The 14,745-nt window shown below is 36.1% G+C and overlaps 1 protein-coding gene across 1 annotated transcript in view; it reads left to right on the plus strand.

Annotated features, from left to right (window-relative positions):
• The window catches only part of ESR1 (estrogen receptor 1), a gene marked incomplete at its 3' end in the record, with an annotated part of 113,742 nt that overhangs the window by 35,532 nt on the left and 63,465 nt on the right, over positions 1 to 14,745 (plus strand). Inside the window, exon 3 of the mRNA XM_082306272.1 lies at positions 9,151 to 9,267. Coding sequence (XP_082162398.1) covers positions 9,151 to 9,267 — 117 coding nt within the window. The remainder of the gene's footprint in view (positions 1 to 9,150; positions 9,268 to 14,745) is intronic.

A 14,745-nucleotide genomic window follows, 5' to 3' on the forward strand; every position in this document is an offset into this window, starting at 1 on the left:
CGTTATTGTCTTCTGTTTTCATGGTATTTTTGTAATCTGTTTGATAACAGCTGCAAATGCTGCAGAGATCCTGCAGCCAAGAAGACAGAAACTCCCTAATAAGACTGCTTGTACACTGATTCTATGAGTTGTCAGCAGAAAGAGCAAAACTACAAAATATGAACCTAAGTGAGACTAGCAGAGGTAATCACAGCCAATAAAAAGGGGGCTGCAGACCGGTATCTAGTCTCAGGGTGGAAAACGCACGGTTTCAGTTTCAGAGGTAGGTGACTGTTGGAAGTTCGAAAGGCAGGAAATGTGTGTTTGGAAAGTCCACCAGGGTTTAGCCATCATTGGGACTGCTTTAACAGCTTGTGGTCAGCCAGGTTCTTCTGAAACTTCTGATTTATTTCTGGTTTTTTAGGAGTTTTTCTGTGGAGCCCCTTGAGTTAAACACATGCTCTGATCATTGTCCCCTAATGTGCATTTTTAATATCAGCAGTATAACTGATGGTGATCCTGTTTCAGAAACTTGGGTGTTATTGAAAGGCAAGAGTCAATATGTTTTTTTTTCCTCGTAAGACACCTTTGAGTGTCCTACTTTTCCAGTGAGTTTTAAGTCCTGTGTTCAGCATGGCTGTGGCAGTGACTTAAGATGTTCACATCCAAGATACTTCCTTATTTTTCATGGTCTAAGCAAATCATAGGGCTGCAGTGGACCTTGAGCCCTAGTCCATCTTTCTGTCTTGTGATAGGATCAACTGTTGCCAATTCCTTCCATATATTTATTGAACTGCTTCTGAAAAACCTGTAGCCCAATCCAATGTTTTATTCTCCTTATCTTTGAAGGCTACTATGAAGTTTGAATCTTCCTTCCTGCAGGTTAAGCTCGTCACTTATTTTCCTGTCTACCATGCCACAAATTGTTCTCTTTCCTTCTGCAACAGCTTTTAAAGCACGGAAGATTGCTATCACACTTTAAAAAAAAATATTCTGTTTTACCTAATCTGAAGAAACACAGTTTATTCAACCTTTTCTCATAGGTTTTGTTTTCTGGACTTCTAATCTTCTAGTTGCTCTACTTTGGAGATTCTTCACTTTGCCCTGTTTTCTTTTTTCTTGAAGCATGATTTCCTTCTATATGATGCTTTATGAGTATTGAACAGAGCAATAGGATTACCTTACAACCCCAGCTGGTGGTATTTGTCTACCTCCATCATGGTGTAATGTTTGCTTTATTTACAAAAACATGACATTTATAATCAGTGTGTGATGCACAATAAGCGTACTTTTCTAGAGAAGAAACCAGTTACTTCCCATCTTGTTTTGTGCACCTGATTATTCCTATTTCAATGTAGTGATTTTTTCCCATGTGCTATCTCCAGTTTGCCAAGATAATTTAGAATTCTTATCCTGTAGACTCCTGCCATTTTTTTCAGATACATTTTCGTCTGACTAGCAGAGTAGTCTGGTCTTTTCTCTGTTCTTCTAACACATATAAATGTCACCTACAAATGAATAACATTTAATAAAATAAAAACTCCAGTCCATTACCCATCAGTGAGGAAAATGCTGTATAGAACTGAATCCAGGACAGACACTATGGAGCCTCATTCAATATCAGCTTCCACTGTAACAGTGAACGCTGATAGTTCTTCCCCGAGACTGGTTTTCTGAAATCATCTAAACTATATTTTCCTAGCTGACATATGAAATGTCACCCCAGACAATGTTGAAAGCCTTTCTGAAGTTGGGCAACACACTTTACCAGAAAGTAAACACTCACTGATTGTTATCTGATTTTATAAATGGTCACTGGTTTTTCTTCTGCCAAGTCCAAAGCTTTTCCCACCTCCTAGACAAAATTCCTAGCCCTTAGAAGCCATACTTAATGTATCCTGTATTATTAGCTTTAATGGTGTTTTACTTCCTCTGCAATATGATTGTTGTGCCATATCAAGCAACAAAAAAACTTAAACAGTATTTCATGTTGCAAGTATTTAACGAATATTTCATTTGGAAACTCACATTATTCCTAGCTCAGGGCTGAGGCTGTCAGCAGTTCAAAATAGTCATACTGGGGAGGGGGGGGGGGGGAACCACTTTGCATTTACAAATTACAAGAGAACATGCTTGTTCATCCAGTGGGAAAGTGCTTAACTGTTCCACTTGGTTTTAGAGAGGGTGAAAGGAAATATGTTTTTTGTAACCTCTTTTAACTCAGGTGGGTTTATTGATTTAAACTGGCTCCGTAAGTTTCACTCCCACGAACTTTCAGACTTTCTGTAGGTTAAGTTGTCCTTTGCAGTCACTTTTGAAAAGTAGAAATCAAACTAGAGAGAACTGTGTAAGATGACTGAAATGATAAATGTACTGGAAGTGCATGAAGTGATCTTTGACATAATTTATTTCCAAAAGGAGACTGTTAACAAACTTTATTGAAGTATGTGTACTAGTTCAGAGTTACTGTAAAAGAACTAGCATGGCAATTAACTGCTGGTATAATTTAGTAATAGATGTAGTAAATATCTCATTGTCTGAATTCTTTGAATAAGATTATGTATTTCTCTCAAAAATTTGATTTAACGTAGTCACAAATTGTTGAAATAGTTGGACTTCCTTTGTTATAAATAGCACAGTTATTCCCCACTCTAAAATGTGGCTAGAGATATGCAGGACAACATACTAAGTTATCTTTGTTGACCCTTCTGGCTATAAAATGGATGAATCGTCCATAGAACATGGATGATGTTAGGGTATAAGTGAGCAAACCAAGGAGCAGAGATATATATCAGTAAATGAAAGAAGAGCATAAATAGGTTTTACTTTGCATGAGGAAGTAGTACATTGTCAAAATACTGATGTTAAAGATTAGTATAATAATTTAACAAATGAGGAGTTGACTGTACTGCAGTTTCTGTTTCACAAACTTCAATGCAGAAAACTCACTGTGCTTGGAAATGCCTACATCCACTGCACGCTCTGCACAGCGAAAATCCTGTCCCCCACACCTCCCCCCCTCACTAAAATACAAATACCAGCACCTCCTCTACAGAGGTACTGTAAGGATAAATACATTACAGCTCCTTGCAAACTTTATGATACCAGGAACCACTCAGGTACCAAACACCCAAATATAAAATAAGACTAGCTAAACTTATTCAGTAGGTCCTATCACAATCCAAAATCTGATGTTATACCTGGAATAAAAATAGAGTTATATTTATTTTCTTGCTAACAACTGATTGGATTTTAAGTGCACAAGAGTAATTTGCAATATATTTAACTTTTTGGCCTCTTTATATTAAGTTGTGGGAGTTTTCTGTAGTAGAATTCCACCCCTTCCCATTTTAGCTCAAATAAACTGGGAAGCTAAAAATGCAAGAGATTTCATTCAAAGTCTATGGGAATAAGATAGCCGTGGCTTGCCTACGACTCTCTCCAAAAATGGTTTTTGTCTCTGGAGGGATTGTATTGAGATGGTTGTGAGTAATACATTGTGGGAGTTTTTCCTTTACACAGCTGTTGGTTTAATCACATGCGAAGGATTTAAAACAATTGTGATTTATCAGATAGGGAAACAGAGCCTAGATGTCACACTCCTCGCCAGATTTTGTAGGGACTGGGATCTCAATTGGCGTCTTTTTTTTTTTTTTTTTTTTTTTTTTTTTTTTTTTTTTTTTTTGTCATGAAGAAAAAATATACTTCCTATTTTGTTTCCTTGCCTAAAATTAAAAAAGATGGGAATGGAATTGGGGTGTAGTAAACTTTGCACATGGTATCATAATCCTGAAATAGTAGATGAAACACCAATTGAAATTTTAGGACTAAGGCCAATAATAAAAACTTTGAAAATATGTGGGAGTAGAAAATATAATTTTATATTTATATAAAATATTTCTCAGTGTATATGTTCATGCGTTATTAAACTGGTGAGATGGCAGCAGGCTTGGTAACCTCATGCAATGTCCATTCTTATTCTTTTTTCTTCATATTTCCTGTTAGCTGAAATAGTATATGGAAAGGTTAAAAAGGTCAGTATCATAACCATTTGGCTTGAATTAACTGCTCCTGTGAACAGTGCTATACATACGTGAAGGCAAGAAGATTCCACTGGAAGGTGAGCACTCAGTGTGGGAGCTACATGACGCAGCTGAAGGCCATAATACAGAATATACAGACTTAACCGTTCCTCCTTTCTCCTTCTTCAGTGGTTCTGTGATCTCTCTTTCCGAGGTATGCGTAGAAGGAGGGCTTCCTCACTGGATGCAAAGGAAATATGTTTTACAGTCTTGTAGGCCCTTTTCCTTACTGTTACATGTAGTAATGTCTTGCTAGTTTAAAAACAGAAAATGATTAATCTTTTCAGCAGTACTGGGTAGTTGCTTAGAACCAAGTTCCAAATCCGAAGACCTTGTCTAAGGGTAATTAAGCTGTGAATTTGAGTGTCTGTGCTTATAAAGGAATTAGGCATAACCTTCTGTTCTTTCGTGAAACCTGTTAGGAAAGAGTGAGATTTTAAAATCAATCAGTGCAGTTTTATTGGGGCACTTTAACTTAAAATTGATATAACTTTTTCTTTTACATTCAACATTTGTTCATACTGGCTTAGCATATGCAATGTCCAGGTGCTATTTTTTTTTTTCTTTTTACTGTTTTTACTGAAAACTTTCCACTTCCTGTTGAGGCTATTCTTTCCAAGGTTTTGCTTTTTGTCTGCAGTCTTCCCACTCGTTACTTGCTTGGTACCTTAAGGTGTGGATAAAGTCTACACTCTAGACTTCCCTTCACCTACCTGTATGAAATGCTGCTAATTTCACTGTCAGAATAAGATCATAGAAGGAGCTGGCGCTTCCACAGGTAACGGCTAACCTGGAAATGCCTTACGCAGATAGATAAAGAATAGTTTAAGAAATTTGTGTGACGTGAGGATTGAAAATAAAAGAATAATTAAAGGAAAAGCATGTATTACTAAAAGGATAATAATTATTACTGGCTTTGTTTGAAATGTATGATGAGTCAATTCAACTGCATCGGTTTTGGTGTCATACAAAATTCACCTGGCAAAAATGTTCCTTTATTGGCTTTGTAGAATTGCCATTAAGCATTCTTAGGCTGGCATGCCGACATGTCGGTTTCTTTAGTTCATTTTTTTGTACAACTTTTGTACTGCTTAAACTAATCATTCCCTCAAGCTAATCTTGATGGTTATTGGAATATAACATGGCAACTGTTTACACATTTAAGAAAAAAATATTTCTGTGTTATGTTAATTGCCATTGATATATTAATATGACCCCAATTTTCATCCTTGCTGGTCAAGGTCAAAATGAATTCAGCTCTTCAAAGTTGCAATTCAGTGAAATATTCAAGCATGTACTTAACTTTAACCATATATACTGTGCTGGGACTACTTGCTAGAAGTACGCAGATACTTAAATGTTCTACTGAATGTAGTAACACTTAACTTTAAAGAAATATGGAGTGTTTTACTGACTGAAGCCCTCACAGATAAATCATCGGTCCATTCCAATTCAAGCATGTGCTGCTCTTGCATACACCACAGCTATCTGGAGAACCCTTAGACAGACAGTGATGAGTCTCTGAACATAAATACTAGCCACATGATGCATGGTGATGAGGGAAAGTCAGACTGCATGTGCAGTAAGAAAAAGCTCTGGCTATGACAGGGGAGGTTAGAATAAACTCAACATCATCCTAATTTCAGCCATTACCTTCTTGTTGACATTTTGCTTCCTCATCCTCCCCCCCTCCACTGTTGGTCATTGTCATACAGATTGTCACATCTAAAATTAGCGCTTTGAGAAAAGAGCCAGATCTTCGCACCCTGTTCTGGAAAGACCTTAGCATGTAATAAAGTGCTATAAAAATACTTAATGTTACTTTCACTGTTTTAAAATGTATGATGTCGGAGATATCATAAGAAAAACAGACCACCCCTCCTCAAGCTCCTCCAATAGCTCCCTTAAACTCTTCCTTTGTAGCTCATGACAGTGCAAGTCATACATATGGGGGGATTAAAATTAGGGGCTCTACCCTATTAAACTCACTGCCTTTAATTCTGTGCAGGTTATCTGATAATTTATTTTAAGAAAACCTATAAGACCACAGAGTTCAAGTGGCATGTGCTTCCCTTTACAAGAGTCAGTGATCACTGAATACATTTCTTCCTCTCAGTATTCCTGTGATACCAACTATCCAAATGGCCTAATTAGCTTCTCTTCTAGCATGTATTTCTCTTTGGATACCATGAAAACAAAGTGCAGGCAGCTGGGCAACTGTGGATGTGTCCTACTTTCACGTTAACTATTCCCACCAGTGAGAAATCCCTTCTAGTAAGTCAGATTGTTCAGAATCAACTTTGCTGAGATGAGCTTTAAGGATAAAATAAAAGTTAGAATAATTAAAAGACAATTCACTTTACAGCAGAGTTATTGAGTTATACTATTTCACTTTAAGATACAACTCGTCTTTGCGTGTTACCTATTCCTTAATTGTGTTCTTCTACCTTTTTCCCTTCCATGCCACCCCAAGCTAGACTGCCCTAGTCTGTGTCTGTGCCTTGCAAAGGAAACTTCCTTCCTCACTTCCTGTGACTGAATACTTGAAATCAGAAGGTATTGTGGAGAAGCAGGAAAGGTTCCTGCCTTACTGCTTCCCTTTTTTTCTTTCTTCTTCCCTGATTAATTTGATAATCATTTCTACTGTATACTCTAATTATCAAATGCTTTCCTCTGGTTGCTTGCATCTTTTCCAGTCTCCTGAAGGCATGTTGGTTAAACTTAACCAAAATTTATGAGAAATATTAAATACATTATCTTCATCCTAGATTTACAGCAAATATGAAGTCTAAACAATGACATTACTATGGCACTCGTAGTCTGAAGAATTCTGCCCCTCGCATACAGATCTTCCTTTTTTTGCATTCAAAATTTTACAGGTTTTATTCTGTGAAGTCTGTCAAGCACTTTGAAAGAAGAGTGGATTGTCTAAGGTGCAGGTCATGTGCATGAAAACAGACTAATTATGCTAACCTTTAAAGTGTATATTTAAGATAAAACTTTTCAGTGTAAAAATATGATAATATGAGTCAAGTTAATTTCAGTAGGTACTGTACCTCTATCACAAATAGGATTATTTTATGTGTTATTCTACAAACCAAATGCCTATTCCCAAACGCTTGCGGTTTGCATAAGGAAACCTAGGTCCAGAGCAAAATAAGAGGTTATCATCACCCACATAAGCACTGCGAAAAAGGATGGCTGCCCTGCTGATATCGATTCCACTTGATTTTTGATTTTTGCATACTGTCACTTTTTTTTGAGAGAGAGTTGAACCTTATGATCATCAGCCAGTCCAGCAAAGGTGGTAAGCATGTGTTAAGCTTTGACCTAAGTGGGAACATTTATCTGCTTATTTTACAGAGCGCTAAATGGTGTTTTGAATTATTTGCTGAATTCAGAGCCTGCGCTCATTCCCCTTGTGAATTTATCTTTTAACTTTACTAGGAAGAAGATCAGATACACTGTCAAAGTCTTTCTTTGTTTTTAAAAAGAGTAATTAAAGTTTTCCATCTTTCTTTCATGCTATTTCAGAGCTTGGCTTATAAAACAAGGCTGGCAATTGAGTTCAGGTGCTACAATCTTTTGCGGCTGTTTAGTGTGACCTAATAAAAGTGCATTTTCTTAAATGCATGTCTTTCCCTTTTTGCTCCATTTCCCTTGCATTTTTGTATGGTTGAGGCTATTTTCTTTCTGACTTGTTTTTTTTTTTTTTTTTCCTTACATGTGAAATGTTTTGAAGCAGATATAGAACAGTCTGTATCCTACCAGAGGAACTGAAAATTAAAAGTCTTTCATGCTGAGGTTGAGGTAGTGTTTCTGTTCTACCTTTTTACCTCAGTCCTGGAGCGAAGCCTGTGGATTCAGATTTTTCCAGTATTATACTGTTGTGTCAAGTAGAGCTAAAAAATAATAATTCTGTCTATTTGAGACAGTGTGTAGTCAGCTGTCACCATATTAACAAGTTTACAGTTTGGCTGATTATTTTGATTGGATCCCAGTTATGTAGCATTAGATAGCAGATGTTCCTGGTGTAATCTGATAGTAATTTTTACTCTAGTTTCTAATTTCTAGTCAAGGATAGATGATTTGATGAGACCAAGGCCTCTGTCAAACCTCCACCCTACTCTACCTCAAGCTGATCCATTGACCTGAAAGAAAGAACAAACAGTTCTGCAGTAAAATTGTTTCGTTGTGTGCTGTACCTTAGTTGTGTTTAGATGAATACAGAGCACCAATACGATCGTTTCGGATAGGTTTTTTGTCCTTGCTAGACTTTGTCTATGGTTGGAAAATAATTTTATAGCAGGTTTAAGCACGCATTTTGTAAGGGAAAACTGGAATAGAGGCTTGTTGACAGTAACAAATTATGGTACGCTGAAAATGTTTGTAATGAGAATTGAGATGTAGAGTGTAATAAATAAGGAAGTGGAGCTCTGATGGAAAAGGTACCAGTACCAAACTTGGTTGCCGCATATGGTAATTTAAGAATTTGTCATGACAAAAGGTTTTTGCATATATCAGTAGACATGCAATTGGACTTAGACTGATTTATCCCTGAGATACAATTAATTAATGGTAGTTGCTTCTATTTTATGTTGTTGTTGTTTGTTTCATAACTGCCCCAGATGGTGGTAGATATCAAAGAGTGTTCTGTGCATAGGCCTTTTTAATTCTATAAACCTCTAACCATTTTGTGCAGTCTATTGGCTAAACATCAACACAGGCACATGGACCAGATGGCATAGTATTTCTCCGGCTAAGAGCAAGGAAGTCAAGGGACTTGTTCATATTAATCTATCCTCTTTTTTGACTGCTTTAGTTGTTCATTATTTTAATTATTCTGCAGAAGTTGTAATTTGTGTTTTTAATAGTACTTTTAAAGAACTTGTGAATAAATGTATTGTGAATAGATGTTAGTTTCACTTTCCATATCAATACTTTTATGATAGATTATGGTGGTAACCCTACCTTTTTCCTGAGATGTTAGATGCTGTACTAAATACTCAGTGAAAAATAAGAGAGTATAATAGGCAGTTTTCTTATGTCTCTGTATAACTGTGTCCTTACTTTCCCTCTGGTTTTACAGGGCACAATGACTACATGTGTCCTGCTACTAACCAGTGCACCATTGACAAGAACAGAAGAAAGAGTTGCCAGGCTTGCCGACTAAGAAAATGCTATGAAGTGGGAATGATGAAAGGTGGTATGTACACAGCAATGAACAAATCCTCAGCATTGGTATCTGCCTTCCTGTCTTTTAACTTCATTGGACAGCTGATATGGTTCCTAAAGGAGGAAGCAGCTAATTTTATTGAGTTGAAGTGTATTAAATCAAAGAGTCATTAAATAAAAAATAAAAAACTTCTAAATACCATATTATTATTCTTGCCCAAATTTGCATCAAAATTAATAGGAACATTAACTTCGATGGAGTTAGGATTCTTCTGTTAATATTTTTAATTCATTATTTTTTGGTGTCTTGTGGTAGACCCCACAGTTAAGGTAACTTATGTTTGTCAAAAGCCGACAGAAGTTACCTACTTTTAATCCTTTTTAAAAAGCCAAGCTCCTAAGAATTATGAATGTTTAAGAACAGGAAATCATAAAATTTTCATATTTGCTCTAAAGCAGAAGAAAACCTTGTTGTAGCCTACTAAAAAATTCAGATTGTTTTTATTACTGAAGAATAATCACTAGCTTTATTGAAACTTATTTCTATAGGAAATTTTAGCAAACTATCAAGTGCTCAGAAGAGAAAGTGTTAGAATCCATGTCTTATGTGTGAAAGGAGCTAATTGTTAAATTACAGATTGGTTCTCCCTTTCTCTGGCACACTTAATGCTTACTTATTTCACAAAAAATCTGGGGCAAGAGAAAGCAGTAGTTAATCACATTTATTCTTCCCACAACAAAGGATTGTTTATGAGTCCAGTCTGTGCTGTCAAGGTAGGCCAAGTCTGGGAATCTTGGGAGAAAGAGTAAAGGGGAAAAAGTAAAGGAAAACTAGTCAGTTGTTGCTTCGCTTTGAGGTTTAATCTGCATTTTTCTCAACTCAAGGATTAGGCAAGAGCTGAGACTGATTTTGTTAATCTCAGTTTTGGGATGCAAGCAGGAGGAAGGTGCCAAATCTCTTTTTAGTTCTAGCACTTAAGACAGTAGCTGATATTTTTAATAAGATTTAGGTTATGGATCCAGAGTTTTTTATTTCTGTCTTAACATCCTGGTGTATATGGCTAGAACTCTTTAAAGTAAAATGTTTATCATTAGTATCACAGCTATGGTCCGGAGAAGTTAAAATTTCAGATAAGGCAAACTAAAATCAGAAAATCCTGTACGTAAATTTGCCATGCAGCTTTAGCTTTGACCCTTGTACCTATGGCAGATCATAGTTAAGATACATCATTATGTTTTATGTTGATGATATTACATCTTTAATTTGGCACATTTCCATCCATTTGTACTCATATGTATTTAATTAATGATCCACTGTACTGGTTTGATGTTTTTCATATCTGTTCTCTAAGATACATGTTCTAATAGGTTTTTCACTCTTCCATACTTAATTGTTTCAATCACATAAAAATTGCACAGAATTCTCAACTGACATTCTGTAGATTAAAGAAGTCCAAAAAAACCTGCAATTTTGTCCAAATTTTCTTTCTAATATAGATATTATGGAGGTTTTATTTCACACAGTGGCCCTCACTTGAGTAAAGTCCTGTGGATTTCATCCTTTCCTTTTACAATGCTGTAAGATTTCTGTAGTCACTACAGCAACTGGCATTCAAAAATAGTCGATGTTGTGGGTTTGTTTGTTTGTTTTTTGTTTGTTTTTTTTTTTTTTTAAAACAAAGCTTGGAATTTACAAACAAGGAAGTCAAGTGCATAAATTCTGCGTTCTCCTACTATAGGACCACTAATAATGCACTGAAGTCCATCACTGGTTCATAGGCAAGAGTTTAAGTAAATTTATTTTGTGAAGTCTGGGAAAAATTTCTCAAGATCCCTCAGCTGCAGGTTATAAATCTGGCATGCCTGCAGATGAAGTATTCAAGAAAGGTAAAGTTAGTGTAGGATGAAGTAAAGCATTCGAGGTTCTGCTGGAGCCATTACAAATCCGGTATTGTCCAAGTAGCTGTGGAAGAAAGAAATCCTTTTCTTTAGGTAGTACTTGATAATTGTCACATTTCTCTCAGATGAAGACAAAGGTTAAGTGAATATTCTTGGTATGCCATCTAGTTAACTTCTAAAGTGTTAACTTTTAAATGTTCTAAAATATTTTTGGTAGTGTGTTTTTTGCCTTTTTTTTTTTTTTTTTTTTTTTTTCCTCTGAGGACATCTCTTAAGCTTTTCTGTTTTAATAGATCTCTTCTTATAATAACACTTCAACTACTTGAATCACGTAGTGCTGTGGTTAACTCAAGGTCCAGATTTTTCTCTAAAAATTCATAGTTCTCTTGATTTAATCTTTTAATTTAAATAATCTCATTTTTTTCATATTGATTTGCCTTGTTTAAAGGCATTAATTCTATCACACATTTGAAAAATGTTCAATTGTGTCATATCTCACTTCTATATCTATCTCCACAATTTGCTTATGACCTTTTAGACATAGCGGAAAACAGATGTAATCTTTCTTTTCTCTAAATGTAATCTCAGTTTTCCTTCTGCACTGAATTAGCTGAGGTTTCTTAATAAATTGTCAAAGCTGCTAACTTGTGACTTTTATCTATCATTTAACTTCTGAGTAATAGCTGATATTAATTATTGAGTTTCAGTAAATATGGGTGAAGCTAGATAAAATCTTGATTAAATATCTGGTTAATTTTAAACACAGGTTATAAGCTATGGTTGCTGAGGTTTTTCTCATAAAGGTCACTTAATGCAGCATAGAAGAGTTCATATATATTATTTTTAACGGAGTGGACACAGCTGAAATATGTTTTTGGTGCTTCATTCAGAAAAAAAGCAGGCTTCAAGTGGCTCTTGAGCTATGCTGTAGGAGCATTCATCTCTGAGTTTCTGTGGAAGTTTTATCTTTTTTTGGTCCCGCTGTTCTTTCATCTTCTAAAAACTTTCAGTACTGAACAGTTATTTTCTTTCTTCTTATGTTTTCAAGTGTTTCCTTCTGCATCTGTTACAGTGCTGCTTTGAGAGACAATTAGACTGCCAGAATCTCTGCTGATGTAGTCAGCATCTGAGGCAGAATTTATAGCTGTTATATTTTGTCCAAATGCTTCACTCTCTCTTTCTGAATAAGCCAAAAAGGGCTTAAAATTATATGTTGTTATTTAGTCTGTGCAGGCCTGTTTGTATGTGAGGATTCATGTCCCTCTTTCTTCTGGTTGGGTAGCAGGGAAGGGTAGCCTTGGTTTTGTTTATGATCCACTGATGCTTTCTTGAAGATTGTTTCTGTTCTGGTTTGGAGAAGTATATTCCAACTTACTGTTTCACTCGATGCGGGGGGGGTGTCTCAGCTTCCAGATGGAGTTTTTACAGCAGTCACAATCCTGAAGCTCCAATGATATGTATAGTCCAGGTGATCTCTGCTCCAGTACAGATCTAGTTTTCCATTTCTTCATTGTTTTAGTGGCTTTCTGATGGCTCTGAAGGACCTCATTCTCTGAAATCGAAAGCACCTTATTTTTATTGTTATTTATTAATTAAGTATTTTTATAGTGTGGTAAATGAATGGGGATTTCTAGTTATTAGCATGCTACATTCTTCCCCTCCTTTCATGTGTGACAAGGCAGATTTAACATCGTGTTCTGTGGCATCAGAGCAACATGGTGCTAGTGGAATCAATGTCTATGGCAAAAATTTGCCATAACATTAAATGTTAGATCCTTAATGAAAAATCAGTTATTTGCCTGGTAGTCCATTTTTAGACACCCTGAGACCTACATAATTCTGTCAATTGTCAAATGCTGATGGCTTCCCAACCTCAAGTTGCATGAAATGTGGCAATCAAAGATTTGAGTGCTCATGTGCTAGATCCAGATGGTGATCATGTATCCGGTATTTACCGTCTTTGAACAGCCTGAAATTTCATGTTGTAGAGAGAAGATTCTGAGTGGTGTTTCTTGTGATAATGAAATTACAGCATTACAGTGCATTTGAAGCCTACATCCTTCAGTGTTGCCCTCACAAAGTATCTGAGATCCCTTCAGAGATTACTGCGGTACAATCCAGGGAATAAAAGTCTCGTTTGCCATAACGGTGTGCTATAACCACATGCCAGGTACCTGTAGAAACGTTCATTAACTTCTAGAGATTGGAGTCTAGAGTCTGGAGGCTTTCAGTTTTTCTCTTACATTCTCTTGAAATAGTTACCCACTTGTGGGAATTCCGTCTGGTTCAGTGTAACAATGTTGCTGAAGTTTAAGACAAATTTTTATAGGGAAAAGAAAAAAAAAAAACATTTGGCAAATTTTCCATCCTCTCAGAGAAGAACCTTGCAAATTTTTGTCTTTAAATGGAGAGAGCTATGCTTCCTTGCTGAATGTGATAGTTGTTCATGCTAAAAGGCTAGACAGTTATTAAAATCATTCTCAAAAGCAGAGGTAAATCGATGTCTGATGCAACCATTGGAAGGGCTCCAGACTTTCTAGTTTTCCATGTAATTATCATTTAATGAAATATTATATTTAAAACAGAAATTAGTGAATGAAGGAAAATGGATTAACAATGTGAAACTGTTTTGGTTTTCTGAGGAGAACCTTTATGATATTTATTAGACATCCTGTTCTGTACTCAGCCAAATAACTGTGTAGGTGGGGCCTGATAAATGTATGAGGAAAGGTACGTTTTAAAGATGTAATTGATGGGCTGAAAACATGTACTCAAGCAGCATTTGCAGCAAAGTTTTGCAAGTTTAGAACAGTCTCCTGGAAAAGAAGATGGAATTGAAACCAGACTTTTTAGTGAAATGTTTCTTTTCCCCCTTTGTACACATGCAAAGTGGATTGTTGCCATTGAATTGTCCCAAAATATAATATTTCACTGTTCTGCTCCCAATATAAGAAGGACACAATTATTGTGAACACTTTTGCCAAAAATACTTTATCTTCCTATTGCATTTCACAGAATGATCTGGGCTTGAAGGAATTCCAGGAGGTCACTTGGCGGGCCACTTGCTCAAAGCAGGTTCAACACTGAATTTAGACAAGGTTGTTCAAGACCTTTTACAGGCAGCTGGAAATGGGAAAACCTGTCTAATGCTTATTAATAAGCTATAGCTAGTTTTTTTTTAAAAAATTAATACTGCAGAATTTTTGATGTTTTGCTCTTAAATGCTTCTTTGAGATTGTAAAGCTAATTATATCTGTACATTTGTTTACATTTGCTTTTTGGTCTTTACATACTTAAAAATTCCTAATTAGGAATTATTTTAGGTGTGATATTGCTTGGAATAGATACAGCAATGAGACAGTCCCCATTTAAATTGCTGGTTAATTTTAAATGAAGTCTAGAATCCTTGCTGTGTCTCCACCTCTGCCTGCCACTTGTTCATACTACAGGTACCTCAGGGTGTCACTGTGCATTCACTGGTTTTGAGCAAACCTATGCAGGCCAGAACAGCTGGTGTCTTCTCCTTGCTGAGCTTGAGAAATTCCTAGAGTACTAGAACTGCTGGTTCTTCACTTGGTTAAGCATTTACAGTTCAATTCTAGCACTATTA

Source organism: Platalea leucorodia, assembly GCF_965183815.1.
Source record: "Platalea leucorodia genome assembly, chromosome: 3".
In the NCBI taxonomy this organism is placed as follows: domain Eukaryota; kingdom Metazoa; phylum Chordata; class Aves; order Pelecaniformes; family Threskiornithidae; genus Platalea; species Platalea leucorodia.